Raw genomic sequence first — 27793 nt, 5'->3', positions numbered from 1 at the left:
TTGCAATCGATATATTTCTTATAAAAAGATCTCAACATCGTATAGTATCTAGATATTACGACGTTTAGCACGATGTACGAGTATGATATTCGACTCCTATCCTCGTAGTCGTTCGAAGCGAAACCAAACTTTCATGTGTTCGCGAATGAGCGACAATTAATTAGTTTTTATTTAATACGTTCCGTTTCTATTGATTTCAGTTCCTTTTCTTTTTCACAGTTATTGATTAAACGGTAGATTGATTGATGGACAAAAATAACGTTAGCAATGTATGCTGTGCATATCAATCAGTTGTTTCTGTGTACGCACGTGAACATGTAAGGATATACACTGCGTGAACCGAGAGCTTCCATTCCTTTTTTAGAAACGGCAGAAGGAAGAAAAAACTAAGAACGAAAGAAAGAAACAGCGTACTCTCGAGGCAGATCGCGGAAACGCATTGCCTTTAAAGTTGGTTTCCTTTATGCTCCTTTTCGCCGGTCTCTCTCGGTGGTCGTTGACCACCTCTCTTCATCGAATCGATTAAAGCTCCTCCCGGCCACATAGCGGAATAACGCGTAATGCGTACCTCGTATATATAGTTTTAAATTAAAACGGAAACGACTGGTCTTCTCGGTAGATAGATTTTTTTCTAGGCTTAGAGCGACATCATCGTTATTTCGAGGGAGCTGGTAAGCGAAAATACCATATAGAGCCAACCAACTCTATTACTTCGAAAACATGTTACCTTCATCCTTGGATACTTAACACATACACATGTGCAGATACATCATATACCCATGCGTACACACGACAGACCCATACATACGATTATCATTCGAGCATACACGTACGTGACTACCTATACGCGAATCGTTTACATGTGTGTTGACAAAATACACGTATGTATGCATGTATGTATATAAACACGTTCTCTCTTATTCCCTGCCACCCCTTTTTCCCCACGATTCTCGACGGCTCGACGGCTCTTATGTGATTATTTAAAGACTTATTTTTTCTATAATGGTAACGATAATAACGATAATAAGTTAAAGAAAGCGTAGCGAAAGAACGTTTTATTAAGGCGATAAACTCGATAAACGCGCATCTTCAGCAAAGATTCACTCGTATGCAAAGAAAGGAAAGCAAAAAGAATAAAAAAAGTGGAAAAAAAAGATGGAAGTAAGCGTGCAACACTAATATTGAGAATAAATGAGATATGTATGAAAGACGTATAAATAAAGAATATGAACGACGATATCATACTCCTATTTGTCATGACTTTTGTTATTGATTTTCGATGTATATTTTGTCTGCAGATATTCACAATTAAAAAAATGTTCATATAAAGATAAGTCAGAAAAGACTCAAATTGTGTAAATGAGTTAGAACAATAATCGAATACATAATTCTGCAAGTATACACATATAGATAAAAAAGTATCTTTAAGTTTGGCTAACAACTAAAACAAAATTTCCAAGTTAATTTGCAATCATTTGTTAATCGTTTATGTATATACATACATAATTATAAAAATTCAAGAAACATTCGTTCTACCGACAGAGCATGGGATACAAGTGTCAACCTTTCTTTTTCTGTAATGACATACGAGATCTCTTCTTTACCGACGATGAATTGTCATTTATTCTTGACCGATATTTGGAAATCGAACCAAATGAGATCGGTATGATCATTCGATAAAATCGTAAACAAAAACATCCGCTCTGCGCATTTCTATTTCTTCTAGTACGTTCAAAATTTCTGTTCTTAATGGATTCGTTGCAAACATTTTCGTCTAACTTCGATGTCATGGTTAGAGAATTTGCACGAAATTTTACTCGATTCTGTCGTTTTTCCATAGAAACATCTTGTTTCTGTTTCTCATTTTTCGGAACAAACGCTTTAGTAGAGGTCTCTGGTGTTCCTTGCGCGCTTTTTACAAAAAATACCGAGTAAGGATTTTTTAATTTATCCTCATCTACTTCATCCGCTATTTCTACATTTTTCTTCCCCTTTTTGTGATTAGAATTCTTGAACGATGGTACCCACAAATCATCACGATCATAGCGTCTGCAAGGATTTTCAATACTCGACAGCCTATTTTTACTATTTTTCGTATTAGACAAATTTTTGTTATAAATTATTGACGACTTTTCGTCTGGAGAGTCAGGACTAGGTTCAGGATTACATAATTTTCCTTCCAAACTCTCGTATATTTTTAATTCCTGTAAAGATGATGATTCTGAGCAATTCGAGCTCTCGCATTCTTCTTGATAATCTCGATTTTTGTAAATGACGTTAGTTACCTTCGTCGGTCCAATTCCGTTACCGCATCTTTTCGGTCTTTTCCATCTGGCAGAAATTTTTTTTACTAGTCCTTTCATCCCAGAAGATTTTAAGTAAGGATTCTCTAGTTCTGTCTGCACCATATAACTGATGATATCCGCGGGTGAATCCTCCAATGCATAACCGGCCAATCTAGTTATACTCGGGTGCGTGTCTAACCTGTACCTTCTATCTTCCGCGTCTTCGTCCAGGTTGCCTAGTCGACCAGGTACCTTGAACTTCATCGAGGCGATGCTCGTTTTTTCCGAAATCGTGAAAGGAAATCTGTCTTGACTCTTCTTCTTAAACCGTGGTGAGTCTCTTGATTTGTCGTAGCGCAGCTTCGACATCGAGGAAGAACCTGCGAGAGTAAATTGTGGAATTTCATAGAATTTCTCTGTAAAAAATGCGGTAGTATCTGATTGAATAGTTCTCGTCTGTTCAGAGTTTAGATTTCTTCGAATCTGCTCGACTGCTAGTTTTTCTAGCGAAAATCGAAGCTTGTCAGTAACTTTTCTTGGTTTGATTAGTTCTTCGTCCTCTGCAGACGTGTTCAAGGATTTAAATTTTCCTGAGCCTTCGATCAGAAACTCTTGACAACCACCGTCTCCTATTTGATTCTCGAATAAATTTGTTTTTCGTTCTTCGGTGATTTTTTCGAAACATTCTCCTTCGTAAGTATTATTTATATGTTTATCTTGGTAACTTTCTAAAGGAAAACTGGTAGATATATTTCTTGGAGAAAAAGTATTAAATTCTTTAGATCCCTCTGGCTTTTCCATCTCTTTTACTGATTTTCGAGTATCGTAGGGTGACGAAGTTTCTGATTCATTCTCTGAAGAAATATTTTCCTCGAGAATATTTTGTTCGTTTTTCTTTTCAGACTTTTTTGGATTATCAGAAAAATTCAAGGACCTAAAAGTGTCTATCGTGCGACGATCAATGGAAGATTCATCAAAATCTTGATTCTCTTTTCTCGCAGTTTTTGATTGAGCGTCTTCCAAAATTACATCTGATTTTGCCACACTATCCGACTCATTTTTGATACTCTCCAAATTGAAACATTTTTCTTGTTCCTGTGACTCTATTTTCATAGAAGATTTGGACATAATTGCATAATTTTTCATAAAAGGTGAATTTTCATGTGATGTGGAAACAAATTGAAGATTTTCAAGTGACGAGGAATTGCTTCGAAAAGTTTGTCTACTGGAATTTTTTGGACTAATTATTCCTTTATCACTTTCATTAAATTTATTTCGAATTGATAGCTTGCTTCTATTACTTGGTATTTTTATAGGTATCTTAGATTTTATACTAAGAGATGATCTGCAAGATATTGTAGATGTTGTTAATTTACTTCGATTCTCATCGGACTTTGAGAAACGTACATCCATCGATAAATTATTTTCAGAGGATCCTAACCTAAAAACTCTCTTGCTATCAGTACAGGATTCGCTGCAAGTATTTCCAAAAACATCTTTCGCTGTTTGTTGTTTCAAGGACGCGTTTGACAACGCTATGATCAAAGCATTTGGATCTAAATGTCTCTCTGAACAAACTTTACTGTTTGGTGATGTTGAGTATGATATTTCTCGTGAATTTAAAACTAGAGTTGGTACGTTTATGAATTCTTGGCTATTGACAACTTTGCTTCCATGTGAATTATGTGTTCCTTGGCTATTCATGATAGATTGTGGTGAACAGCAATTTTCTTCGTTTTGTGACAATTTTGTGAAGTCGCTGACGAAAAATTCTCTAAACGAAGAAGCTGTACTTTGATTTTCGCTTGCATTAGATTTAAATGGCAGAGAGGTAATATTTTTTAACTGAGAAATATTAATTTCATTGTTATCGTAATTTAATATACATTTCGATATTGCTTCCTTGAATTCTTGTCCATTATCAGCATTTGGAGAAAATTTTGAATTGTTATTTGAGCCATTTTCAAATATTGAATTTTGTACAATAGTTTCTGGTGACGTTACACTTTTCGGAGTTGAAGTAAAGTTTTTATTTTCAGAAGGATTGAAATACTCATTTGCCACCATTTCTCGTTTGTTCTGATAATGAATCTTGTCACAATTAGTATTTTCATTAAAAATCTTTTCACAGGCAATGAAAGTTTGATTTTCACAAAATTTCAAATTTGGAGAATTAATATATTCCTTTGCGATTATTTCTTGTTCATTTTGATCAAAAATCTTCTCACTACTTTGTTTAGCATTTTCATTATAAATATTTTCTCCAAAATTTATCATATTATTAGATAAGGTTTTAGAAATTTCATTTTCCAGAATGTTTGCGGGCATATTGGGATAAATCGGGGGTTCAAACACAGATCGTGGCGATTGTAAGCATTCTTTATTATAGTCACGAATTTCTTGCCTAGCAGAAAAGAACATTGGCTCATCTACAGTTTCTTTCATATTTTGACCACAATCGCTTCTCGAACTGTCCAATTTTCTATAAAAAGACCTTTCACGCAGTGTTTTTCTCAAAGGACCCAAAGATACGGATGTTAAAGGTTTATTTAAACCCTGCTGTAATTTACTTCCACTGAAATCCATTCTTGGAACAAGAGACGAAACATTTTCAAGATAATCATTCCTCGATGAATTAACAAGTGTTTGGTTAGACGATCTTTCCGAAGATAAAGATAAATTATCGTTTAGATTTTGTATCTCCAAATTATTAGTACATAAATTTGGAGAAATATTAGTTTCTCGTGGCGTAAGAGGCATTAAACGACCAATTTTATGACTAGAACCAATTCTGTCCGACATAACCTCAAAATTGGAATCTGCCTCACTGCCAGAGCTAAGATTCTGCAAAATTACTCCACGACAAGATCTATATTTATTGTGTAAAGAACTTTTCAACGAAATTGGTGAAATTGGTTGTAATTCAATTCTATTTTTCGGTAAATTTTCGCAAGATGTATCAGGATAAATATGGTGGAACACGTTTTTTTGAGATCTAGAGGAATCATTATTTGTCTCTTCCTGTTGATTACGATATAATCTTGCTGATAATGGTGAATGTCGTTGAGTATTATTTGTTAACATTTCGATTTCTACCGATGGATGTTGCATCGAATATTTTTCTGACATTCCTTTAACTTTATTTTCGATCACTGAACGTCTACTTGATGTTTGGCTGTTACTGTTGATTGAATTGTCTTGGAAGTCGGAAGTGCTGATTTCACTGGGATTCGAGACAAACATATTTCGATTTGTTTCGTTTTCGAGATGAATTTTCGCCCTTCTTCGCACTCGTGCGTCTTTTGCTTTGAAATCGCCAAAAGACCTTTTGGGAAATATTGTTTCCTGTTCTTCTGTTTCTTCGTTTTCTTCAATTCGGTTGCTTGTTTCGTGGAAATAGAAATCTCGTTTTCGGGATAGACGACGTCTGATGTTAATTACGCGACTAGCCAGACGTGTCGCTTCATTTGGTGATGGATGATTGTGCAGACGCTTCTTGAGATCGGATGGCGAACTTCCTCCGGAACTGCTATCGCTTCCTGTGTTCTCTTCGTCTTCGTTAATCGAAAGATCTAATCATTAGGATTACATAAATTTTATTTATTTTAGGTTCGAAGCATAGAAAAATTCTTTATAGTTGAAATCAATTTCATTTAACTTTATTATTATACATTACGTATATTATATATTACGAAAAATTTTCGTAAATCTTGTAAAGACGCTATTTTTAGTCAAATAAAATGCTACAAAATTTTACTCTAAAGTTTATGCATTCTACAGCAAGATTGTACTAATTATATTATTGATTATATAATTATAAAATGAATATGTTATTATATATACGCTACGAAGACCTTTGGGATGACTCTACATTGTCAAATGACAATATTATGTATTTAAGGGTTAAAAACGATTTTAATAACTCTTCAAAAAGATTTATTAAATAATTTTTCAATCTGTATTCAATGTTTCAAAGTTTTAAAGTCTCATTTTAGCATTTTAGTGTAGTTTTGTCATGAAATTTTGTGATATATAGAAGTATGTACAATAATATTTAAAAAGGTTATATAATGAATGTTTTAATAATTTTTAAAAGTTAAAGAATTTTGATCAAAAATATAGTTTGTTTTTCAATTCAAAAGCATTACCCGCTAATATGGAGTTTTAAGGATCGACTACTTTGCATTTAAACTTCTTGTTCGCTGAGAACAATATCAGTTGCCGCTCTAAAAATATTGCTATCACGCCATTAATTTTATTTGATGATAAAAATGTCGATATTTCTTGAACTTGCGATGTAAAAGAGGAATGCCAGAGGTTATGAGATAGAAAATGAATTCAAAGTATTTTCAATCATTCGATTATTGTACATATAAAATATTATGATTCGACTTAATTATATTTAATTATATAAAATGTCATAATTGAAGCTTCCAATAATTGATAATGATTCAGAAAGAAATTAAAAATAACATTCGCCTGAACAATAATAAAATTTTGTATTTAAAAATTATAACTACACACTGACGTTGTTATTAATTATAAGTTAAAATGAGAAAATTAAATAAAAGATGAGAATGAAGCTTTAATAGTAGCAGTACATGTAAAATTGGAGAAAATAAAATTCCTACCAGCAGAAGATAAAGGGCTTGGTGTCTTCACTTCTTTCACTTCTATGTTTTCCAGTATCCTGTCGTCGTTATCTAACATATCGGATCCGTTGAAAACATTCTGCCGATTTTCCATACGCGGAGTATTAAAACAGGTTAGCAGAATATTTAAATTACTCTGTGCGCGACACAAAAAAAAAACATAAGAAGTCATTCTGGTTAACGAAACAACTAAATCATGGACACCTCTATTTGAATGTAGTATTCTAATTGATATTACAAAATTCTATTTCTTTTAAATCTTTCTATTAGTCAGGTGTTTTTAATTATAATATGAAACAATAGTCCTTAATAAGTGTAAATATTTGAATTCCTTCAACCTCATTTTTATTCGATAACATTTTTCTATAATTACATAAGTATAATTAGATAGTTCGTGTGTGATGATACGAAGTTCCATAAAATACGAAATCTATAATTTATTTTATATCTTGTTTAATTTTCTGATCAAATGTTATTCTTCTTCGAAATATTTAATAATAATTAAATATCAATCGTACTTGTTCAATATATGTATTTTTTTTAAGTGATGTCCGTAATAAAATCATATTTGATGCTTGGAATGTGTTATAATAACGAATTCCAGAAGGTAGCGCCACGTATGCAATAACTTTTGTCAATTTTAACAGATATTCTATTTACCTACTGACAATAAATATCTGCAATAGACCATTTAAAAGAGTTATAGAATCGTTCTATGAAGTTTTCAAAATCAGGATAACAATTCGTTTATGAACACACTCGAAAACACTTGACGATGGATATAATTAATCTGCTCGCAAAAATGTCAACGAAAAAATGCAATTAAAATAAATAATAATTATTTCATTTAAAATTTGAAGTGACACATTTAAAATCAAGTAGACTCATGAAGAACAAAATTCTGTGAAATTCTAGCGCGAAATTTCAAATCGAGCAATGTGAATTCTTCAAACACAATATACACATTTAACAGATTTTAGGCAATACAGTTGTCATTAATTTATTTTGAGTATGAATTCCTTCGCGGACAGCCCATTATTCTTTTTTATGGATAACATGTCACCTATAATTTCTGGTAAAGCTTCCAAAGATATACGAAAAATTGTTGAATTATCGGATACAGGTTGTGATGCCAGATTACCAGTATCTAAAATTGCACGACACATTAATCGATCTCATTCTCCAAAATTGACCAAGATAAAACAGCACGGAAATTGGGAATCGTATTGCCCAGAAAAAATCGAAAATAAATCTTACGGAGAAAGATTTCGCGTACAAAATGAATCTGACGCAATGGATACTGAAGAATGTTTCTTTATTCTTAAAGAAGATGGAACTAATCAGGTACATTTTACTTAAATCAATTATGAGTATCTACAGTTATTCAAGGCTTAAACGTAAATCAGAAATTTTATTTAAATTAAAGAAAAAAATTTTTTATAGACATATTTAACTTAATACTTTAGTTTGAAATTTATATTTTACGTTTAATGTTTACAAATTTGTAGAAGACATTGCTTTCCGAATCTTTATGTTTCATTCAATACAATTGCCTAACCTATTTTGTATAGTCATTATGGGTGAAAATTATGTCAGAAAATTTAAATTTTTTTTAAATCTTATTTAGCTCTAAAGATGTTCTAGGCATTTAATTGGTCTAATTACTATGTTAAATAAAGGAAGGCTTGTTTTTTTACCGTCCTTCCCTTTATTCTACTTAATTTTTTTGCTAATAAACAATTGTTTATTTTTGTAATATTACACTAAAAATACACGTTAATCATTTTGAAAACATTTTTCAATAAAATTTTCCCGCTTTCTTCTTTTTTTAATTAATTCTACAGTACTACTGGCAAAATCACTCTCCACATGAAGATTTTACTGCAAACGTAGAATTCAAGAGAAGTCCAGGGTCCAAAGACTTCAGAACCAAATTAAGAGCATCACCCGATAGATTAAGATCAAATTCCTGTGAACCAGATGACTCTTACGGAATCTCAAATACCTTTCACAATAATCCTAACATAACTCATGAAAATATTCTAAACGATATAAAAAAAAACAATCCTTCTCAATCTTATCCAACGAGACCAAAAAGTGCTGGAGCTAAATTAAAATTCGCTCGTTCCAATTATCCTAACAATAGATTAGATGCTAACCTTATTGATCAACCTATTATCGATAGAGGAATGGTCTCTGTGAAACAAGATTATTCAGAAGACTTCATATCCAAAGAAATCCCACGAAATTCACCAAGATACCAGAAATTTCACTGGCAAAGACTAAATATGTCCTCTTACAACGACACTGAAGACCACATCGACGAAATATCGCATAGAAATCACAGATTTTCTAGGTACAGTTCAAGAAACGAAAAACCAGTCAGTTCAGCGAATTCAAATAAAATATCAAAAGACTGGATTGAATTGACTCCAGACAGAATTCGATCAAGAACATGGTCATCACCTATAGATCGACGAAAAAAAACACGATGTTTTTCAAAAAATGTCTGTGAAAACTTAAATCAAATTGGAAATAAACAGGATAATAAAATTTCAAATGACGAATATTCTAGATATTCTAGGTTAAGAAACACGAATTCTAATCGTTCCATAGACAAACCAAGACTATTCGTGGATCGTGCAGTGGATAAAGACAGTTTATCTGATTTACGAAATGTTTGTACATCCACTGAACATCTTTCTAGCTCGACTATTTTTGACACGTTGTCGAATCAGGTTGAAAAGAGTAATATTAAAAGTAGCTTCTGGGACTTTATTCCATTGGACGATAAAAATGATGGAAAATGCAAGGAAGTTTCTGAAAATAAAAAAATTGGTTATCCATATCAACAACACGTTCCTTTAGACAGTAATACTTATCCAATTCTGAAACATTCAGCGAAGAATAATGACGGTTCAAAATGGAAAAATAAATTTCCGCAAAATGATTCTGTGAATAATCTGTCGCCATTAATAAAACGTCAAAATGCATCAGAAACTACTGATGATAAAAGAAGCTTCTTTGTTTCTCCTTCCCATAATGAACGATTTAACAAACCTTCAGCAAACAACAAAAAAGTAAAAGAAGAATTAAATCCTAACTGTGAGAAAAGTCGAAAAATTACGATTCCAAATATTCATAAGAGTCAGAGTAAAATTGGAAATAAACATACTTTTGGATGGACAAACAAAGCAAATAAGTATTTGAAGAGACCAGGTAGCGTTTTGAAGAATGAAAATAATAACAAGAAGAAAATAGTGAATGCTAGCGACATCTCCAACGTTACCAACGATCAGAAAGTTAGAACAAATATTATAGAGAGAACAGCGGCATGTTTGAAACGAAAATTAGATAAATCGAAGATTAAGGAATATTCGACGAGCAATCAGCTCTCACCAATAGTGGTAGAGAAGAAAATTTGTTCCGAAGTTTCAGCTTGCTCCAAATTACCGATAAGAATAGGAAATCGTCGAAGATCGAGAAATCCAATGACGAGGGATCAATTTGATTTCAAGTTTGTTTCTAAAGAAGAAAACAAAGAGATAGAGATGAAAGAATTGAAAGAAGATTCGTGTAGGTTAAGTTCTGTAAGATCTCGAACGAAACCGAAAATAAAACCAAGTGTGAGGTTAGATGAAGCGATTGACTTTATCGACACGGTGAAAAATTTCCAATCGATGGAAAGTGGAGGATCTAATTTAGAAAATAAAAATAAGGTTAAGAATTGTTTGGTAGATAATTTAAAAGCGAAATCGATTTTAATAGAAGATCGCGTTGATAATAATTCAGTTGGTAACGTAGATACGAAGGAAAATTCGTCGACTTTGATAGATTCTTCCAAAAATGCGAATCTGGAAATTAATAACATCGTAGGTAGAAATAATGAAGAAATGAAAATTTTGAACGTGGAAGAAGATCAACGAAAGAGAACTGTCACGAACCGTGGACGAGAAATGAATCGTAAGAATGGTTTGACGAAGGAAATGGTTGATGGTATTGCGAGAAATGGTCTTAAAGAGAAATGTTGTTTTCGTTTGAATGACGAGGAGGGTATTGCATGTAATGATTATTATAACAAGGAACATAGGAATTTGGACTTTTTTCGATCGCGGAAGCCTACAGCAATCAAATCGCAGTTCTGATATATTGAGATTTAATTATCGAACTTAAAACGTTAACTAGACGAAATCATGAAATAACAAATAAAAAAATAGGATTGAGATAATACGAAGACGTGATAATTACACATCGCATACTGTAATTGATTCGAAAACTATAATATGTATTTTCTAATTTCACATATAGAACACATTATAGCACAGAGAACACATATAGAAAAATCGTTATTAATATAAATAAGTTTTTGTTTCAGTTTTACTTTTGAACGTTTCTGAAAAAAAGTCTTGAACATACTAGCAAATGTTAAAAATTTATTTAATAAAAATTATATAGGTTTCTGAGTTATTCTAATAAAAATATTCTGAATTTCTTATGTATTTACAATAGTATTTTTAATAAATTCTAGTTTCAACTGGTCTGTTTGGTTCTGGTCAATCTTAGGCTTCTTGTTAAGTAAGAGGTAAGTATATGTATAACTTTATTAAATAAGTATAACAGTTTTATTCTAGTAAATAATCGTTTATTAAATTTCCCGCAAATTATATCCGCATTCATATGATATCACTACCCTTCCACAAACATTTTACAATATGCTCAAATCTACCCCGAAACACGCGCAGAGCCGCAGATACCATAGAATTCTTTTTACCATATTTTGAATTTCTACAATTCCAATTATTTACATCAATCGGAAATATCGAGCCATAGAAAAAGAAGGTTGTCGTCGTGTAAGTTCGTACAGATGGACAAGGCGTGTGTGTCAACTTACTATTGTACAGGGGGATGCACCATGGGTTACCTCAAAAGAAGATTCCGAATGATACCAATTATGTCATCAACGCACCATACATCCCACTGGCTCCGATCGTTCGCTGTCATAGCATGGATTACGCCCGCATGTCAACCCCTGCCAGTCGCGCCACCCTCGTATTTTTGCTCTTTCTCTCTCTCTCTCTCTCTCTCTCTCTCTGTGCATTCGTCTCTGCGGGGATCCACACAATCTCAGAATCAAAAGAAAAATATGTAATTGTCTTTATTTACCCTTCCGCCTTTTTCACGGTCGAACGAGAACCTGATACCGTGGCGAAAAAATGTGCGTAATTTTATGGCAAGAACGTAGTAGGATTGAATAAAAAATCGGAATTATGCGGCTACTGTTCTTTTTTTTTAGTGACAAAACTTGCCCCTACTCTTGAAGAGTAAACATGGGAAACCTTGTGTTCGTTCAATAAATTTTTAAGGTGCTGCAAGGCTTTCTTTTGAAAAAAAGAATTAATTAATTCCTTCGTCTCGTCATTATCTGTATTACATTGGTAATTATAACATTGTTTTCTTATCAAAGAAACTAGTTGATATATTAATATGTTCGCTAAAAAAATTCACATAATTCAAGCTTCATAACCCAGATCAAGAATCGAAGTTATACTAAAGATAAAAATTGTTCTACGGTCCCTTTTTTTCTTTTTTTTTTTTTGAAGTATTATACTTTTTGTATCTATTCACTGTAAATACGCTTCACGTAATTATTCCTTTTCAGGAATTCCAAATCTGTCACATGTAATTTTCCAATATGCATAGGAGGGAGAAGATACGCGGAGGTCGGCTTTAACGTCAGACACATCTAACCCTCTTTGCACGTGTCATCCCAGAGACTAAGGGCGTGAACTCACGTCCACGCACGCCCACGCACGAGGGGAAGATAACCGTTGCAGGGTCACTCGACACGACGCTTCTCTCGCACGATCTTCCTCTCCGCCCTGTTGGAACGGCGACGTGTAACAACCCTTACCAACACGACTAACTTTCTCTCTCTGTCCAACTTTCCCTATCTCTTTCCCTCTGTTAGGGTTGCACAATCGCGGCCTGATTGATAATTTATACGGTGCGTGCAGGTTATTTGATTATCTGTCCCCCAACTGGCCCTCTTCTTCTGCCTTTCGTCTCCTTTTCTGCACCATTTTCCAGTCTCCTCGAACTTTATCTTTTTTCATTCACTGCTCTATATATTTTTTTAGATATTTCTGTGTAATAGTGCGCGTCATACTCTTGACAGAGCTACGTTTCACGATAAAAAAAGAAAAACCACCAAAATTATTTTGCAAAAAGTTATTATTAGATACTAAAATATTTCACCGTAAATTTTCAGATACCGAAAATGAGGAGCAAACATTTTTGAAGAATCGAGAATCGAGTGATACGTAGATTAAGCGATACATTCTTTTAGTTTTAGAAAGAAAAATACGTGTTGATTGGATTAGGAAACGATCTAATAAATTGATTATGCGATTCGAATATGGCTGTTTCGCGCAATCTTATTTTTGTAAATTTATTTTCGTTGTGATTTCCGATCTGTTCTATGTAAGTGAGATGCTAAAAATTCAACGCCACTTTAACCGTAAATTAATCTGATTTCCGCTTATTGTGTGGCGTACACGTGTACGCAATATCACCCCTTATCAACCTTGCACGTTCCGGATGTCGCTTAGAATATTTCGGGGTAGGTTATATCTAAGTCATTGCACGTGTCTGTCTGGAATGTAGGGCGTAAATTTACGTATATGTACACCCACGCTTACGAGGAAGAATATAATAGCATCAGCTCCTTAATTAGCATGTTGTGTACACTGTACGTGTTCTGTACATAATGAAAGAAAGAATGACCTTTGCTTTCGTATTTCAATATCTATTAGGTTGTCCGAAAAGTGTCTTTCTGTTACAGATACGTCTTTTACAACGATGCATCTTTATAGAAACCTAATCTATCAAACGTTGTGATCTTTATCTTGATAGAACAAAATGGATCATACGTAATTCGATAAAATAATATAAAATGAAAAATGTTGTTCATCCATTATTTCCTTATAAAACGAGAGAAACTTTCCGGACGACCTAATAATTTGTTGTTCTTAACCATCGTACGAACGCGTCGAACATTGAAACAGATCGGAATTTTCCCTACCATTCTATGTAAATCTATGATAGATACGATTCTTCATTCAATTTTTCGTCAAATTTGACTTCCCAGTTTAAAGTTTACATATATTATAATTTATCAAAATATATAATATAATAAAGACAAATAATAAAATATATGTATTACGTATAATGGAGTGTTTTCAATGAAACATATACATACATTGGTACAATTAGAAATTAAACATTTGTGTCAAATTTTAACGTAAATATTTACAATGTTTGCAGATTGTTAACAATGAAAAATCGAATTATATACTGTTTCATGACGTATTTGCTTACTCGAATCTTACTCGAATACGTTGAAGAAGACTTCGTATATATCTACGTACATGTACATATACAGTACGTATATGCTAACAGCGTTTCAATAAGCTTCGGGGAATTACGCGCGGATTAATTTCGATACACTGAAGGGCCTTAGGGTGTACCCTTTCGGAGTCTAATTGGGTTGCACGCGTACGTGGCTACGTGTGTACAGTTTCTCACTCCTTTCGTGAGTGATCTACGCGCTTCATCCTGTGTGTACATATTTGGTGGGTTCTCTATTCAATGTTACTCCGACGTACAGAAATCACGGAATCCTTTGCCACCTCAAATTTGTGAATGCACGCGAGTATAATAATTTGGATATATTGGCATGTGACAAGATCGATTCTAATAAACTGGGTTGTAATATCTCCACTGAACGAATAGAGAAGATGGTAATTTTCAGATACATTAACGTTGCAACAAAATTGCGAATTTTGAAAATTCACAGGTGTAAAAGCGCACAAGATACAGCTAATATACAAAGATCATGTTCGAATTCAAATTTGTCACAGATCAAATGCAAATTTTATTTGAAATTTGTTTCGGATATCATCACTGCATCTGAGATTCTTCACGTTCTTTTTTACCGATCTAGTAGTTTTATCGATATATCATTTTATTGATATAGTAAAAGCAATCGGCCGAAAAGATCGGTCGCGCGACACAACGCAAAGGAAATGAATAAACGTGAAAATCTGGAGCGTGCGTTCCTCTGCTTCGCGAAGCGGAATGCACCCATTAAATGATGCAGCCACGCGCCAAAATAAAGGATCATAGGGGAGACTACCTAAATAAGTTTCCTATAGCCGCAGGCAGTGCACGATTGTGCATCGAACTGTCGTAGGACACGAGGACGTCGAACGTTCTCACGTTTTTGACGTGGTCGGTTCAAAACGTCACTTTTGACACGCGCACTGTTCAACGAACCCTCGAAATCGTTGATCGACGCGGAAGACGACACGTCTGACCTCAGCGATTTCTTCTCGGATCACTGAAGAAAATTATACTTTGAAATTGTATGAGAACCTTGTAGTTCTGTGTTCAAGAACCTTGTTAGATAAATTAGGAGATATATCAAAATTTAAGTAATTAATATTAAGAAGTTTTTCCTAAGTGCGCTTACGGAAATAAATTATCCGTTTCTTGAGAATCGAGCGTTAATTGCGTTATCCGTATAATGAGGTCGACAAACTGACAAAAAGCGGAGGCGTCGATGACGATGGAGTGTGAGAGGTTCAATTTCGAATCAGATTTCGAGTTATCGGTCGGTTGTGTAAGAATTCACATTGGAAAATACAATCCTATTAAAACTGTATAATACACGACACTCGTCGGGTAATATCAAGCTTCAAAATAAAACAGGCACAAGAAATAAAATCGAACGAAGGGATCGAAAGAAGAAACAAGATCTGGCGATCTCGAAGCGGATAGTTTATTTATCGCGATCGATCGACGCCGCGAGTGGTTACACTGCGAGCGCGTAAATGGCCGCGAGCCTTTATTTAATAAGTTGTTATAAATTAAAGGGCTACCGCATATTAAACCACCCTCGGCATATTTATAGTGATTCTTAAGAGAGTACGCCGAGCGTACGGATATGTAAATCAGTGGGGCCGCCGTGCCGCGCCGTTTCGACTTCGCCACATTTCGATCCTCGTTCGTCTCGACACACAAACACGCGTTTTCTTCTCTCTATATGTACTCCTTTACTTTGTTGCCGTACGTCCATTCTGACTACTAGCAATGCTACATGTGTGTACTTATACAGCGTGTTTCAGTGATCCTTGTACAATCGGCAAAAAGGTTATTCTACGTGAAAAAATAATTCGAAAATATGGAACAACGTTCATTGGAATTTTGTTTGGTATGTATGAACTTGGCTAATTATCGACTGGTTACGACTGGGTAAAAAATCAGCAGCATGTCATGGTACCTGCGAAAATAAATGGAAAATGTAGAATGACATTTTTTCGTTCAATGCCTGGTTATCAACAAAATAGGGTTTGAACGAGTTTAGTTAAGAATTGAATCGGTAGACGCGATGAATTTTCAAATTTCATTTTCTCGAAAACGAAGCGTCGTACGAACAAGTTTTACTCCATATTTGTGAGTTGTCTTTTCACATAGAATCATCTACATACCGATTCTACTATGATTATTGGGACACCCTGTATATATCTAAGTATATGTACGTTTGTGTATCTTGAGTGTATATAGGACTGAAACCGGAGGTCCAGAGCCATACACAAGCGTAGACACGCTTATGAATTTATCTTCAGCGATGAAACGACAAACGGTTTTAATTGCCGCCCCGGGCTACGCCAGAGATCGCCGCAAGTCCCGCGGGATCCTCCGTTTCTTCTTTGCCTCGTTATCTCATACTGAAGAAGCTCCGATAAGCGTTTAGGCTTTAACCCTTGTACAACCATTGCTTGACCAGTAACGCGGCTATTTTTTGCTTTACAGCTCGACCGAGCAAGAGTGCAGTTTTTTGGGTCCGAAAAGTGGAAACAGAGAAGAAATTAGAACTTCTCTGTCTACTTTAATTTCTTTATTTTTATTCCTTATGAATCCTTTTGTTTTGTAGACAATATTCGAAATACCTACGCCACTCGTATTAATTAATGATTGTAATTTTATGTGATATCTTTATATTATTATCTTCTATTATTTTTCATTTATATTAATTAAATATTACTCTGTCATTATCAATTTTGATATTGCCATTATTAATTATTGATTAATTTCGCAATTTTTCTATCACCGATCTAATGTCTCGGAATTAATTATATATTGAAAATCAATTGTTTGTAGTATGAATCAGTATTTCGTAATTTTTCAACAAGAATAAAAGTATTTTCTCGTGTAATTTTCTAATCAAAACTTTTAGAATAGATTCGTCAGAATCGAAGGATGAATAAAAAGAGAAGCGGCCGTCGAGATTCTGACTGTAGTCAGTCTCGAGGGTACTCGAAGCCGAAAATGGCAAAGAAGTAGCAAACGGCAATCACGGGCTAAGTGCTAACCCAATCAAGCGACCTTCTCTTCGCTCCTCTGTCTTCCTATCGCACAAGGAAGGGAAGATATTCGGTACCCTCGAATTATCCTTTCCGTTACAGTTCTTCCCATGAAACGCGGCTTAATAGCCTTAGTACGAGGCGATATAGACGAAAAAAGTTGGCAAACTTTTACAAATTCAAATCTGCAGTTTCCCGCATTTGTAGATACTAATTTCGCAGGATATACCATTATCGTACTTACTAAAGTATTAAAATAACGATAAGAAGGAAACCACTTAAATAACAGCGAATTCAAATGAAAATTTTATGCAAATAATCCTCGCAATTGTCATTTCTTTTTTGTGTATCTGTGGTATCAGATACAAAACATACATTCTTAAAATTTATATACATTATACGAATACTATTTCTGCATAATATTTTTCGAATCTATATCAAATCAATTTTAAACTGCTTATCAATCAACTCTCCGCTACAATTCACGTTTTGTACACATCTTCGAGTGGATCGTGAAAAATTACCGTTTGCGAAAGAGGTTCCCGGTTCATAAAAGTTTGGCAAGGCCTGGCCCAATTCATTCTATCGTTTCTCGTTCGCACCTCATCGATACGTTAAAGAAGTCCGCCAGTCTTTTTGGGGTATCGTTAAACATCGAATCGGCGTTCATCCTATTTGCTCGTCGCACGATCGTCCATCTTTCAAATCCTTTTCGCGGTCTTCTCTTTTCGCCACTTTGCTCCTCCGTACGGTGCCTCATACATCGTCTCCTGCGTTCTCCAGACGTTTCTGTCTTTCTTCGTTTCAACCCCTCTCGCGGTCACGAATATCGTCCCTTCATAGTTCATATATCAAACGCTTAGGCAAGGCGGCGACACATAAATACCCGTACACGGTATATAAAAGCCAGCACCTCTGGAGGATATCCCACCAGGTAGAATATATTAACCCAGCCGGGCCGCGTGGGTTTCACGTATTTTCGGGGACACATCGTCTCTTCCCGTTTTACTATCTCTCTTCGATAAATGGGTAGAATTCGAAACGCAAGTGTCTAAGGAATGACTTATGGCCAGCGGCGTGCTTTTAGCTTCTACGAACCACTATCGCGAGGGATTATAGCGAGCCACGCAACAACTGTGATCATCCAAGTGGCGATCTTCCTTTCTTACAGTGAATGGCTGATTCTTCGATAGTATTGGAATAGTATTCCGATGATGATAATTTGGAATATTGAAATATTAGAATATTCGAATTTCTGGATACTGGGTTATCTTGTAATTACGAAGAAACCCGTACGCTTAAGGTTCTGGACCTATTACTTTTAAATTTACGAAACACATTGTATATAATCAACGTTACGTATATCGAATACCTTCGTGAGCGAATACAAAATGACAAAGATAAGAGTCGAAAGTTTAAATATACCTAGTATTCGAATTAACGATAAAACAAGATTTCTCTTCTTCCTTCGTTGAAGATAAGATCGAGTTGAAAACACAAGAAACATAATAATTCATTACGTGTTTTGCGATAGATTTTTATTGACAAAGACTCGAATACGAAGAAAAGTAATTGCCAAATGGCCTCTGGCTTTTTCATTTAATCTAAAAAGTCAAATTTCCCTGCTAAAACTACGACTTAATTTCTGTCCAAAAACTCAGCCAGCGTACTATTTCAAAGAAAAAAGAATAAACAATTTAGATTAATCACACGTACACGAAAGTAACAGCAGAATGGAAGTGGAAGGTATTAGGTTTAGTAGCATGTTTCACGAGTATCAGAGGAATGGCAGCGAAATGAACTTAACCAAACGCGAGAGAGAATCGAGGGTGCAGTTTGTGCTAACAGCGTTTGATCTCGGTTTGTCCCCTGGGATGCTAACAATGCCTTATGTCAGTTCTGCTGCTTACACGCGTAGTCTGTTGCTTGGCACGTATAAGTTCACGGCTGTTCTCTACCCAAGAAGTTTCCAGGATAATCCGATCATTGGCCCACTCTCTGCCGAACCAGGGACCTCATTGTCGTGTTTATAATGGCGCACGATGGCGTTTGTCGCTGTTACAGTTGCAAACGTTACAAACGATCCAATTTTCGTGCACGAGGGAGCTAGCAATTTTCCGAATGCACGGAAATTTCCTCGTCGGGGCTGTCCCCGTGGACCGTGGAAATCGTTACTGTTCCAATTTGCATTAATTGAGACGCTGAATCTAGGGAAGACTAAATTTGTTTGTACGTGTTTTGTAATACGAGCCGGAGTTAGTTAGTTCTGTAATCGGAAGCCACACTGATCAACTCTATATTTCAAGGGAAATTTTCACGTCAAGGATTAACAAAATATGGTATCTACTATGTTCGGAGAGAAACTCAATAATTTCGAATGTTTAAAAAATCTCTTCGTGTACATTCGCTGCCTTATAAAGCTTTATCGTTCCTGTCGTTTCATCGTTTCATAAAACCTCGAAATTTTCGTTCGAAATTTTATCCTTGTCGATGATTGATCTTCGAAACATCTCGCTGACTATCTCATGCGTGAGTCAGTTCACGGTTTTGTAATCAACTATGCAAACGATCCCTAGCGCAATAAAAATGACGGTAGGTATGTATCTATAATGGTGCCGCTGCGGGTTTTTGCTCGTAAACGTTTCTGATGAAATACGCACTAATAACACCGGGTTGAAAACGTTGATAAGCAAATACCTATACCTGAACCTGTACTCGCGTATAACGTGAGATCGACGAGCTGCACGAAGCAAATAATAGTAGCAAACATATGTACTTCGTAAGCGGATTGCTCGATATTATGCGGACATTACAATTTCTACATAATTTATAACGCTTTACGATTGCTAATGATAATCATAGTACTCGAGCATAGTCTGAGATTTATAATTTGCTTGAACGCGAACTTTTTCAGATTCGTTTTTATAGCGTCGAGATCGAGAAAGACTTTTATTTCGTACTGACAATGAGTGAAAAATTTGTTACGCCTATTCCATAATTATCAGCATTTCGAGTGGATAGTAGTCTAATTAAAATTGCACGGAATTATGGAATGCGTCAATTAACGAATATTCTATTTACGTTTCATACGAAGTAAATTAATAACCCGGTATTGCGCGAATAGTGATTACGCTAAAAGCAACGAAGCGGCTACTTGTAACGCAATGAATTTTCAAGAGTCTGCTAAGAATTATTTGAAGAACTTCCTAGAATTTCTGGGTAATGGTATCCACAAAACAAAAAGCACGTTTGCTTCACGTTATATTTTAATATTTACGATTCCAGCCTTTCAGTCGGCAGTGAAATCGTAAAGAGTTTTGGAGCGACAGATCTTGGCCAAGGGCGGAGACCGCCATTAAGAAGACCTTATTAATATTGTAATTTTCTTTTAATACGCGTAAATCTAGGATCTAGACAAGCCCACCTCGGAGACTGTTTTATGGTGATTCGCTTTCTATAGATTTCTTCCCTCGATGCAATGGTCCCCAGAGATACCTCTTCCTACTGATCCCAGCGACGAACAGTTCTAGCAAACGCGAGAATTATAGTTGGACTATTTTACACAACTTAACAATTCCAACCATCCGTCGTAACGATCGAAGTGTGTAAAATAATTCGTGAAAGTATTGGAATATTGGTAACAAATTTTCATGAACATACGTCTACCTACCTTGTTATCTTGCGACTAAAAAAAAGTTTGAAACTACAATTCCTTTCAGTAGCACCAATATCATACCATCGAAAAGAAATTCCACTGTCGGTTCTGATTTTTAAAATGACGAACACGAAATATTCGAGAGATAAATAAAAAGATAATGGTTCTCCATTCTAAGATCGGACTTTTATAGACAAACGATCTACGAAGGTTTATTAGGAGAGCCATTACAAGCGTGACATTTCAAATTTTAATGCGGCAATTAAAATATGTTAAACAGCTACTTAATACTGTATCAACATGCATATGCGTACACTATGATAAGGACGTGTGCGTGAGTATCTTCAGAACGTGGATAGCAGTATTTCATATTTAACGCGAAACCGTAACTCGCCGCGGCTGCCGCTTCTTGTTGCCGTTGTTCCTTCTTTTTTCGATTTATAATTTATTACCGGCCGCCATTGTCGGGCCACCGTGGCACGAATGCCTTTTTTCGAATACGACCGATACCAAAGCTCCGTGCACCAGATACACGCATATAAATATTGGACGTGCGCAAAAATTTTATACCTTCGCCAGACGTGTCACTTTTCCATTTCGACTAAATTTATCGTCGCGATTTTTTGGTTCCATCATTCGCCGACTGTGTATTTCGAGTATTTATTTTAATCTGTGTCTCATCTCGCGCGAGTACGTCCTTCGTATTGCACATAGGCTAGGAATTTAGGAATTTAGAGATCTACAGATATATTTTTTAATGAAATTTCAGCCTTAGAGTTGTGGAATTATGTAATCGTAATATCGCGGAATTTGAAGATTCAGGGCATTAGGAATTTACGACTCTGGACTACTTAAAAGTGTAAACTGATGTAGACGAAAGTCCTAAAATAAAGCTGAGAAAAATAAAAATGTACATTCTCTTGCCTGAAACAACCCTTTGCAAAAAATTCAAAGTTTTCAACGCCACATTTAATCGATCCAATCCTAAGCTCTTCTTCCTCATTTTCATCTGTTGAAGAATCGAACCAAATATCAGCCAAGAATCGAATCATAAAAAGATAATAAGTACACAAAAGTGAAATGTCCAAACGTCCAGAAGAAAGAGAAAAATCTCAACTGTGTTCACGACAAACGGTCTTCGAGCGTGTACCGCATTCACACGCGTCATTTACCAAACGTCCCTTGCATCGCTTTCCATAGCCACGGCACGAACGCAAAAGCCCGTGCGTCGATCCGGCACGTAGGTAGAGGCATATACACACATAGGCTCGGTTAACAAACGAACACAGATATCTCGTATCATCGGCGGATGAGTTAGGCGGTCGGTGCGAAGTCAGTCAACTGATGGTGCTGGTATGACGTGGTAAATTATTTATTCACCGGCGACTGCGGGTGAATAATGGATCTTCCTTCGCCGCGAATGGCACCGAGAAACGTTATTGATCACCGAAATATCAAAAGTAGGCGTATCCATCACCGATGGACCACCATACGCACATAAACGTGTGTGTCGAAACGAACCCGGTAGAAACGCGAGTTATATAGCAAATATACACCGTGAGCCTAAATTCGTGGCACGAGCGAAGTCAAGGAGAATTTATGGTACAAGATAAGGTGAAAATCAAGAGCAAGAAAAATTGCGTTGGAGGCTTCGTTTTCGAGAAAATTGAATTTGAAAGTTCGTCGAGTACGCTGTATCGGGCTACGTAATTCTTAATCGGGCGTGTTTAAACTCAATTTTCTCGGAAACCAGATTTCAAGAGAAACTACTTTGTTCTGCGTTTTTGACTTACTTAGGATGACCTGCCGATTATCGACACCTACCCGATCGACGATTTGTCAAATATGCATATGCTTATGCTTGACAAGTTTCCGAGTTTCGAGTTTCTACAACATGAAGATTTCAAGTCAATTTCGTTATCATCGATTTTCGTCTTATTTTACATCGTACAATTTCCCTGACTTGGTTTGTACCACGAATTTAGGCCCACGGTGTATATCCTGAACTATACATACACACGAAGAAGAGAAGAGATGGAAGAAGAGCGGAGATGGACAGACAGACGGATGGAATGCTCGGCCTGCATCGGACCCTGTTCCGACAATAAAATCGATTTTTCATACGAGGCATTTATCATACACCCGCGATAATGGGTGTGTATGGAGATACGGTATAAATATTTCGAGGTAAATAATCGTTAGCTTTCGAGTACCGGAGTGTGGAGAGAGCATTAATAATATCGGTGTCCTTTTCACGTGCTAGAAGGAATTGACAGCATGGTAGAATCCTTCGTTACCAATGAGCGAGCGCAACTGAGCGTTGTGTAGAAGTGCGCGCGGTCCGGTGATGGTAATAAGCGTCGAGATCCTTGTTCATCGCCGTTTCTCTTCCTCTTTCGATCGCGTGGAAAGTTGTGGCAATGAAGGGCATGAAAAATTCTTCCATTGGTTTTGTGTGGTAGGTGTGGTTTAGTTATTACTGTACAGACGGATTAATAAGAGAATTTTGGTTCGGGCAGAGGATATTTATAATTGTAGGTAATATTTGCGTAGACGTTTCTTTTAAATTGATAGCAATTATCACATTAGCAATTGTACATAAGATTAAATGATTTTTGTATCAGAGTTCTATCTATTTTGTTCGAAGAGAATTTATTTGTAACTATGTTAGAAATATTTGATTGTTAGGTATGCAACTATGTTTATATCGAAACTAAAAATACGTAGCTGAACATTTTTTCAAAGATCGGAAGAAGATAAAATGAGAATAAAAAGATCGATTTCTATTCAGCTCATAAAAAACTGAATGAACCGATACGGAATAATCTCGGAGAAAATACCTAGAATGTATTAATCCGAGACTCGAATGCAAAGATCGAATAGAAGAGAAGAAGAGACAAGAGAAAGGTTCGCTTGCATAGATTCTAGGGAAGATAATTGTTTACTATATGGCTAACCTAAATGGACCTTTTTACCGAGATAAGAACGTTCGTTTGCGAATAGACCGCTATTGTATCTGGTTTAACGACGATCGCTCGACCGTAGGACACTTGTCGTTGATAATTTGCCCCCTCGATCTCGACAATCCATCCGAAAAATTTCGTCGATTGATCGGACAAAGGGGCCACGAAGCGCCTGCAGTGTCCACAAGTGCGCACTTCGGAAGTGAATAGCAACACCCTCCTTTGAAAATCAGCGGGATACTAATTGCGTTGACGACCACGAGAAAACCAGAATTCGGGAGCATTTTAAACGTGGAAAATGAGGATCGTGAACGGAAACGTTTAGCGTATGGATTCTTTAATTCTTCCGGGAGTATGAATTTATAGTAACGAGTTTCAAATTAAACATTTTCTGTGAACTGAAGGATTAATCGATCGTTATACATACTTATCCATTAAAATTAAAATATTACTAATATTAAGTAGGTACGATTAAAATAATATCAAGTAGGCAGATATAACAGACACGTTAGTTCTGATAATATTTTTTGGTATCACGATACATAGTCTTACAAGTTAACTTACCTAAAAATCTCTGCTTGTAACGTGAACGTTTCAACAAAACCAGACATCGATTTAATCATCGAACGCATTACGCTGGAACACTCTATCGCTCGTCAAGCGTTGTTCACGAGCAAGAAACTGCAATAAATCAGTCACGAACGAGCAATACGAAATGACGGAAACAATTCAACTTTGTCCATTAACATCGACCGTTCCTCATCGTCTGTCTATCTACATACAGCGCCGTGCAAAAGCCTCGGATCATGTAACAAACAGCAACGATTTATTTTCACTTATCTTTTGGATATTTCAAGAACGTTGACTGTTCTAACAATAGGATACTATCCTAGCTATTTCATCGAGTGTTTAATTATTTTTGCGATTAGAAGTTAACACGCATTCGCTTTTGATAACATTAACGTTTGTATCGAGATAGAAGCATGATCACTTACTTGTAGATACGTATTTATCACCTCGGTTCTAATTATTTCAAATTATATTCTAATCCTAATTTCAAATAGTGCGGCTTGTTTGTTGACGACAATGACGTAGCGGAAAAATCACGAGTAGTTGTAGCGTAAAAAATCCGCGATTCTCGAATGGTCTAAAGTCCCAAGACTTTTGCACGGTACTGTATTGCTCACTGATCTTACGAAACGCCGAGCCTCTGAGACCGTGGCTGAAATAGAAGCGAGACGAGAAGGCTCGTAACAACGTCCGTGACAAATCCGCGTCGATTAATCTCTCTGCCGACACGAACGTGTCCGTTTCTGTTTATTAGCATCGGTAGACACCGGCCGTTTACAAGGTGTAACTATGTGGCCAGGTGGTCGATCGTGAAACTCGACCACTGAAAACCCTTGCACCGAGAATGACCCCCAGCTGAGAATTCTCCTGGCTTCTTACTTTTTATTTCTCGCCTCCTACGGCGTTACCTCTTCATCTTCGCGTTGTGCGCCACCGCCGATCTGCTCCAGGTCCTCGACCAACGAGCAGAGAGGCGAGTTCGCAGATAATTACACGATCGATATGCTAAACATCTCTCGCCTCAATCACGTGAATAAACGGAGGCACGTGGTAAATTGGATTAACCAACAGATTAGGGCACCTACCTATGAGATGAGTGGTCTGGGTTTGTAGCTGTCAGAGTGGGTTTTGTAGGGAATTCTGGTACGAGTGTGATTTTGCTATGATAACTACATGTACATGTGGATTCTTGTCTGTATTAGAGCTATATACATAGGTTTACTAAAGTATTCGAACACTTGTAGAAATCTCTTATATCACCCGTATTATACCAAACATTTTCGAATCTTATCTTTTTATTAGCAATTTCGAAATAAGCTGGGAAACATAACATTGAAATTACAATTAAGCAAGTATAATCTATATTTCACGAAAATATTTAAACCGTCGATCATTGAACCTCGAATTAATGAAAATTATTCGATGAGACCATATTTAACATTTATTGCGTAACTACATGCTTCATGGTTATCCATGCCGTATATAGTTTCACTAAATACATGTATCTATCTTTGTATGTTTGCAATCAATATCTTGTAACTTCTGTAAGTATGCATTTTCTAGTTGATTTTAGATCTGTATCAAGCTTCATCAATGTACCTAATCATGAGAGTCCTGTCTCATTACAGCGCTAATGAGATTTCAAATGTTTTACATAACACGTTATCTACGATATGGACATGAAAATGTTCTATGGTAAGCGTGCAAATACTTTCATGAGCGTACATGTGTACACAAGTACTACAGTGTAAATGTGTTGAAACCTATGCAGTGGACACGCGAGAAGCGTGAGTTTAATCTACTAACCCATAAGGTTGGACAGACGGTGCCGAGCTAAAGGGGATCGAGGATAAGAGATACAGTGGACGAAGGGGTATATCCCATGCGAACCTTCATCCAGAGGTGGACTTAAAGGCTTGGGATTCTTATTTCCCCATAAATAATTTTAATGACGCGCCGCGGCAGTTCGGGTATAGGGCGAAGCTATGCGAGAGCCGTGTACCTGTAGTCAGGCCTCGTATTGTTATTTATTTTATTCGTCGCATCTGAATAACAGTCTACGCGCCAATACATATATGTAGATACATATGTATACATATTAAAGCGTATGCGTGTGGAAATGCGAAAACGTAGCTTGTCGTCGCTATTCTGAATATTTCCTGTACGTCATTTTTATATAACTTTATTCGCTATTCATGGAGTTTTAATTATAAATGGGATAATTATGAAATAAAGAATTGACAGGTAGCAGAGGCAAATTAAGCGAATCAAAGCGAAGCTATGTATACTGAGTAAAAATATAGGGAAGTTGCTTATTTGATAGATAGATAGAGATATTATTCGAATGACGAATTATGCGACTCATCTTTGTTAATTATATATAATAGGCATGATACAGGTACTATAGCCGCAGCGTAAGTACTAAGTATAAGTTTGCCCTGCATACAGGTATCTATACTAAAACAATAATAATAATATCTAATTTTTTTTTACAATTCTACAGTTTTATATTATAGCAAGGCAATCGCGTGGCTTTAATTTGTAAAATTTCCTCGCAAATTTGACGTTTCTTCCTGCCAGATTCCGTACTCTTCCAGAAAATAATTTATTAGCATTTGCAATTTGTAACTCTTAGCCTGTAAAATTTCGCTAATATAATATTAAGTTCCAACAATAATATTCGTTCAATTATGCAACAGGGTACCAGTGCAACTTCCCTTGACCCAGCCAGCGTATTTTATAATTTGATTCGTTCCAAAATGCTATTTGTCAAACACCGCAAAAATTCCCTTTCCCCAAAATCCGAAAAAGTTACCAAGCTAAAAACAGATCTCATCGTAACCTATCACAACATGCTGGACAATTACGCTACCCTCGTCGAGCCATCTCGAGAGAAAGATCTTCGAGAATGATTCTTCTTCCTACCACGCTCGCCACTCCACCAATCGAAAAAGCGTATCAACGTTAGCTTGGTGGGAGAAATGATGCGCTCGTGTGCGCCTCGTGGTAGTACACTTTCGTGTCGCTGGGCGGGTCGCGACTCCACCAATGAGATACGGCGTAGCGACCGTGCCTACGGGACGCCGAGGCCACGCCCACGTTTTTAGTGATACGATACCTCGCAGCGGGTCGTGCAGAGCCGCGACCGTGTAGCGTAGCTTGGCCGGGAATTACGTTATTATACGTCGAGCGCATCGAGTCTCGGGCCATGCTGCGCTCCTCGGGCGTAGCTGTCGCTTGCTTG

At 36.2% G+C, this 27793-nt stretch overlaps 1 protein-coding gene across 1 annotated transcript; it reads left to right on the top strand.

The window, feature by feature from the left end:
• The first annotated feature begins 7948 nt into the window (after positions 1-7948).
• On the top strand, positions 7949-11082 carry LOC122572475. Its single transcript, XM_043737444.1, has 2 exons — positions 7949-8281; positions 8782-11082. Exons 1-2 carry the CDS (start codon positions 7949-7951, stop codon positions 11080-11082), a joined length of 2634 nt encoding a protein of 877 aa, XP_043593379.1.
• Positions 11083-27793: the final 16711 nt, after the last annotated feature.

The sequence above is a fragment of the Bombus pyrosoma genome, linkage group LG11 (assembly GCF_014825855.1).
Source record: "Bombus pyrosoma isolate SC7728 linkage group LG11, ASM1482585v1, whole genome shotgun sequence".
Lineage (NCBI taxonomy): Eukaryota > Metazoa > Arthropoda > Insecta > Hymenoptera > Apidae > Bombus > Bombus pyrosoma.
Note: the sequence above shows the minus strand (reverse complement) of the source record. Positions and strands in the feature narration are given on the sequence as shown.

What these genes read in the sequence shown, in the direction of transcription:
- LOC122572475 (XM_043737444.1), top strand. Translation starts at nt 7,949, where the DNA reads ATGAATTCCTTCGCGGACAGCCCATTATTCTTTTTTATGGATAACATG. An exon ending in AAGAAGATGGAACTAATCAG is followed by an intron (nt 8,282 to 8,781) that starts GTACATTTTACT and finishes TTAATTCTACAG; the next exon opens with TACTACTGGCAAAATCACTC.